We start from the raw sequence: 6,239 nt of genomic DNA, 5'->3' as shown, positions 1-6,239 counted from the left end.
TCGCCTTTGCGTGGACTTTACCAACCTAAATTAGGAGACTCCTAAGGATAGCTTCCCCTTACCAAGAATTGACTGACTCGTGGACCAGACCTGTGGCCACGAGCTCTTGTCATTCATGGATGCCTACAGTGGCTACAACCAAATCCTACTAGCAGAAGAAGACCAAGAGAAAACTTCATTCATAACAGAGCAAGGGATTTACTGTTACAACGTCCTGTCGTTCGGCCTTAAGAACGCTAGAGCGACCTACCAGTGACTCATCACCGATATGTTCTAAGACATGTTAGGTGACACCATGGAAGTCTACATATACAACATGGTCGTCAAAAGCAAGAAAGATGGAGATCATTTAGATCATCTCACACAAGCGTTCTCCAGACTTCGACAAACTGAGATGAAGCTTAACCCTGAGAAATGCCTCTTTGGAGCATCCTCCGGGAAATTTCTAGGGTATCAGGTCTCACAACGTGGGATAGAAGCAAACCCTGACCAGATTCGAGCATTCTTGGACATGCCCGACCTAAAAACAAATAAGCAAATACAGAAATTGTCAGGAATGGTGGACGATCTAAATCGATTCATATCGAGAGCATCAGACAAGTGCTGACCTTTCCTATAAATTCTCAAGAAATATGAACAATTCTCCTGGAATGAGCAATGCCACCAAGCGTTCTTTATTCTCAAGGACTATTTGACAACACCACCTGTGCTGGCAAAATTGATTGATGGTGAAACGCTGAGGTATTTAGCTATGTCTGACTTTGCTATTAGTTCAGTTCTCTTCAAAGAGGAGCAAATGTTGAGAAACCGATCTACTTCACTAGCAAGACATTGATGCCAGCTGAAAAGAACTACTCCCACATTGAAAAGGCAGTACTGACACTACTTTATTCAGCAAGAAAGTTCAGGCCCTACTTCTAAGCATATCCAATCAAAGTACTCACCGACCGCCACTTAAGAAGATCCTTCTCAAATCTAATAAGACAACTCACATGGTAGTATGGGCATAAGAACTCGGTGAACACCACATTGAGTTTACCCCACTGACACTACCTCTTTTTGTGTGTGTAGATGTGTATGGATGATGTAGATGTATGATGGTCATTGAACAAATAGAAGCGTATCAAAACCTAATTATCCTTCAATAAGTAAAGGATGAGTAGGGTATCGTTCCACTTTTAAGTGTATGTTATGTGAAGGACAGGACTGGAAAGGGGGTTTGAGGGATTAAAAACTATGATTGTAGAGATTTTAAATACTAAACTAAGATAAACTAACTAAACTATTGAGAATTTATAAGAGGGAATTCAAGAGATTAGAATCCACCAATACTTTTGATCTATGATCTTCGCTTCATGGTTGTTCTTACAAGTAGTCTACAATTAGGCAATCGGCGAGTCCGATGCCCTCTTCGATCTAAACATCGTTAACAATTAACTCTACTTGTTGTTGTTCCTATGTTTATGCTATTAATATCTTCTTTCCTTTTATGTAAGTTGGGCAGCCATTCAATGTATTACCAAGAGCAACATCAAGGAGTACTTCCTAATAGGGTGCCATTCAATGAATCACCACTTAAGGCAAACACAAAGAATACTTCCCTGAAAGGTACCACTCCCCGAAGCTACCCTTCTAAGGTAACACAAAGAATACTTCCTAACTCTAAAAAACTATACTACTAGAAGAAAAGTAAAGAAGAACACTAGCATGATATTAATATTGCAAAACATAAACCCTATTCTATACTTCCATCCCCGGTGTGGGCAATGGAACTAATAACTACAAACATAAAGAACTAACCCGATTCAAGAACACCATGAATCGGAAGAATCATTAAACCTTAAGCATCGGCTTCATCTTCTCCCTTGAAGGAGAAGATTAGCCTTCCATAAAGAAGGAAGGAAGAAACGAAGAACGAGAAAAGAAGAGTCGAAAAACATAAGACTAGAAAAGACTAATTTATTAAGACTTCACTAGTTAAAAACCGATCTTTTATTATTAATCTCTCTCGCCTCAAGTTAAGGAGACAAGAATATAAGTGAATTGGCAAATTACATGAGGCACTTAGGTCCTCTATTTATAGGGGTTACAATGAACTCTAGAAGCATTCCAAACCGTCATTTGTTTCCTAATACAAATAGACTTCTTCCAGAGTCCGACTTCGTCTTTCAAACCGGAGAAAAGAATTGGCTCTGATTGTCGGATTCATAATGCGGGACGCATTATTCATCGTCCCGGACTTAATCAATGCGTCCGGACACTTTCGATCTATGCATCTCGAGACGCAATCAATGCGTCTGGACGCTCGATACATGCGTCCCAGACGCATAAGCCGATTTTCTCTCTTTTGCTCTATCCTTCTATCCTCTTTTGCGGGCTTTGGTCCAAGCAACGAATCCTTTGGCCTTGGGCTTCCAAATAGACTTTAAAATAGGTCCAAGTCGCATCTTTAACAGCTCCAATTCCTTGGCCTTCTCCATGATTGTCCACGGGCCTCCCATGTGATCCTTAATGCTCCGAATTGCTTCGTTTTACCCCATTTTCTCTAATATTCTACAAAACTCTCTTTTTCACCTGTAGAATCTTAAAACACAACTTATAAACACTATTAGTCCACTAAGATGGCTAAACAAGAGGCATAATCGAGGGTTAAATAACACTTTTTGAGCACTTATCACCCACAAACCTCTCAGAAGGGTCATGTCGTTGCTGATTTCTTAGCAGATTTCCCAGTTGACGACCTGAACTGGGAACCAGAGGACAGCATCCCGACCTCTAAAGAACACGACCCGGAGTTATGGTCACTCTTTGTGGATAGAGCTAGCAATCCAATTGGCAACAGAGTCGGAGTAGTCCTACTATCACCAGATAGCTCCATGGTGGAAAAATCAGTTCGCATCGATTTCGCGACTTCCAATAATAAAGCTGAGTACGAAGCCTTGATCATAGGACTCCGTATGGCATTAGAGCTCAAAGTGCAGGATCTCAAAGTTTTTAACGATTCTCAACTGATCGTTCTCCAGGTTGCCCATGAGTATACCACAAATGAAGGTAACCTTGCTAAGTACCTTCAAGTTGTAGATCAATTACTACCTTCTTTCAAGAAAGTTACCATACAACATTTCCTATGGGAAGATAATCACCACGCTGACAGCTTGGCGTACCTTGCAACCCAAACACCGAATTGTGACCTTAGGAAACTACTTATCGAAGTAGTTGATCGACCTGCTTACCAAACTGAGCACGTCTTAGAAATTACCAACCTATGCCCACTTTCTGACACTCAAATGAGTCAAACATGGATACAACCTATCTTAGATTATATTCAGTTTGGCAAATCACCAGCAGATCGCACCAAGGCCAGACAAGTTCAATATCAGTCAGGTCGCTACTGCCTAGTAAATGGCAAACTTTTCAGAAAATCCGCCGGAGGACCCCATCTGAGGTGCATAAGCCCAGAACAGGGTCAAATGATTTTTACAGAAATCCACGAGGGAGAATGTGGGAACCATGTAGGAAGTCGCTCTCTAGCTCACAAAGCGATCTCACAAGGATACTTCTGGCCAACAATGCAGATTGATGCCAAGAAGTATGTACTTAAATACATTAAGTGTCAAACATTTGGCCACAACATCATCTAGCCAGCTCGCGAACTGATCAGCATTGCCAGCCTTTGGCCATTTCACATGTGGGGCTTGGACATCATGGGTCCATTTATCCCACAGAAAAGCACAGGCTTTCGGTTCATCATAGCTGTAACAGACTACTTCACCAAATGGGTGGAAGCGATTCCCTTGGCTCATATCAAAGAATTTAATGTCAGAAACTTCATTTGGACCAACATCATTACCAGATTTGGCCTTCCCCACACATTGGTAATGGATAATGACTCTCAATTCAAGGGAAAACAGTCAAAGAATTCTTGGCCAAGTGGAAGATCATTCACGCAGTCTCCACTCCCCAGTACGCTCAGAGCAATGGTCAAGCAGAAGCTAGTTACAAAGCAATTATGGAGAACTTGAAAAAGAAGATTGAAAAGAACAAAAGCCAGTGGCCAATGCACACAGCTAGAAAACATCCTATGGGCTCATAGATCGACTGCTTGTTCCAGTCCGGCGAAGTCACCATTCTCACTATGTTACGGTACTGAGGCTGTCATCTCTACTGAGCTGACAATTACAACGACTCGATTTGAGATTGTCGAATCTAGAAAGAACGATTCCATCTTTGCTCATGAGGTCGACTTACTTGAAGAATGACGCGACCTAGCAGCCATTCGAGTGATATCCTACCATCAAACCCTGAGGAAGACATACAACAAGTGAGTTAACCCTCGAAGTTTCCAACCTGGCGACCTAGTCTCGAAAAAGACTAAAGATGACTCGAAACTGGCACCAACATGGGAAGGCCCTTATGTAGTGGAACGAGTTATTGGCAATGGAGCATATTGGATCAAAACCCAAGATAGACAGGCACTTCCACGTCCTTGGAATACTTTCTTGTTTAAGAAATTTTATCAATAAACAATTTTGTTTTCATGAGTTCTTATGGGAATGCCCTTATATAGTGGAACGAGTCATTCGCAATGGAGCATATTGGATCAAAACCCAAGATGGACAGGCACTTTCATGTCCTTGGAATACTTTCTTGTTAAAGAAATTTTATCAATAAACAATTCCGTTTTCATGAGTTCTTACTTTTAGCATTATACATACAGTTTTTATTTTGTATCTCTCAATGTTATCAAGTAGACGCACAACTCGCTTTCTAAGAGCAGAACGTTCACTCGAACTAAAACGCTCTATAGGGCTTAAACGTTCTCCACATTAAAATGCTCACTCGAGCTCAGGGTTACATAACTCACATGCTACTTAGCCTTAACACTTCTCGCTAGTTGGAGACCTATACTTCTAAGGTCAACTAAGTGCAGAATGCTCTCTAAGAGCAAAACATTCAAACGAACTTAAACTCTCCCCAGAGCTCAAACGTTCTGTACGATCAAACGCTCACTCGAGCTAAAAGCTACATAGCTCACACACTTCTCACTAGTTCAAAACCTATATTTCTAGGGTTAACTTAGTGAAGAATATTGCTCTCTAAGAGCAACAAGTTTACTTAAGCTACAATGCTCACTCAAGCTCAAAGGCTTCACAGCTCCAACACTTCTCACTAGTTGAATACCTACAACTCGAGGATCAACTTATCGCAGAATGCTTACTCAATCGGGCTACAATGCTTAAAGGCATCCTAAGTCTTCTTAGACGACAGAACATACGTCTCTAGGTCAAGTCCTAATGAGATATTAAAGTTACAAGCATTCAGACAAAAGTAAGATCATACTTCAAAGTAAACATGCATTTCATAAGTGCAAGTACGAACTGCCTGGACACACTCATGAAACTAGTTCTTTAAATCTACTAAACTGCCACTTATGTGGAAACCAGTTTGTCAAGGTCTCAAAAATAAAGCAGATAGTAAAGGAGAACTGCCTATGTCGCCCCATGTTATCAACTCTTAATGCATTTGGCCAATGCCATGCAACAACAATAAGTAAGGTGAACTACCTGGGCAAGCCCAGGAAACCAGCTCTATTGTATCTCCACCACTTTCGCATAAGATTACAAATTCAAGAGAAATGTTAAAAAACCTCACAACTCTCAAAGAAGAAGAAATCAAACAACATGGTGAAAGGTATCAACTTGTAGAGGGTCCAACACATAAGATGAGACAGGTTCTATGGCGGTCGCATCAGGAGGGATGGCAGTGTTCATTTCCAGCTCGCCAATAACAGGAAGTAAATCAACAGAGGCAGAGGCAGCAATAGAGGGCACTACATTAAGAGCATTACTTGTATTTTCGGGTGAGGTGTTCTCTCGTTCACCCAAAGCTCCACGTTCATGCTCTTCTCTGAGCTGCTCATACTTCTGCTCCATCTCTTCTAGTTCAAGGCACATCTGTCATAGGCCCTTTTAGCCTGCAGTGTGACCCCTTTACACTTCTGGGCGAAGTTGTTAGCTATGGCTAACTTCCCTTCCAGGTCTCTCACCATGTTGACAGCTACCGTCTTCTCTAGAGTCACTGAGACGAGCTGTGCCTTCACATCATCCAACTCTTTCTTCTCCGACTCCTGCACCACCCGAACAGACACCAGCTTGTCCTTCAAAGCCTCGACCTCACCCTTCTCCATCTCAGCAAATTGAGCTGCCGTCTTTAACTTTTGATAACCAGCCATCAACTGC

General features: G+C 41.7%; 1 protein-coding gene across 1 annotated transcript; it reads left to right on the top strand.

Moving 5' to 3' along the window:
* The first annotated feature begins 2,876 nt into the window (after positions 1-2,876).
* Positions 2,877-3,641, top strand: LOC147523318 (uncharacterized). The gene has a single exon (XM_086570586.1). The coding sequence runs from the start codon at positions 2,877-2,879 to the stop codon at positions 3,639-3,641; it is 765 nt and encodes a 254-aa protein (XP_086426712.1).
* Positions 3,642-6,239: the final 2,598 nt, after the last annotated feature.

Source organism: Coptis chinensis, chromosome 1, assembly GCF_015680905.1.
Source record: "Coptis chinensis isolate HL-2020 chromosome 1, ASM1568090v1, whole genome shotgun sequence".
Lineage (NCBI taxonomy): Eukaryota > Viridiplantae > Streptophyta > Magnoliopsida > Ranunculales > Ranunculaceae > Coptis > Coptis chinensis.
Note: the sequence above shows the minus strand (reverse complement) of the source record. Positions and strands in the feature narration are given on the sequence as shown.

Bases quoted from the DNA above. Each gene is read 5' to 3' on its own strand.
- LOC147523318 (XM_086570586.1), top strand. From the start codon at position 2,877: ATGGTGGAAAAATCAGTTCGCATCGATTTCGCGACTTCCAATAATAAA.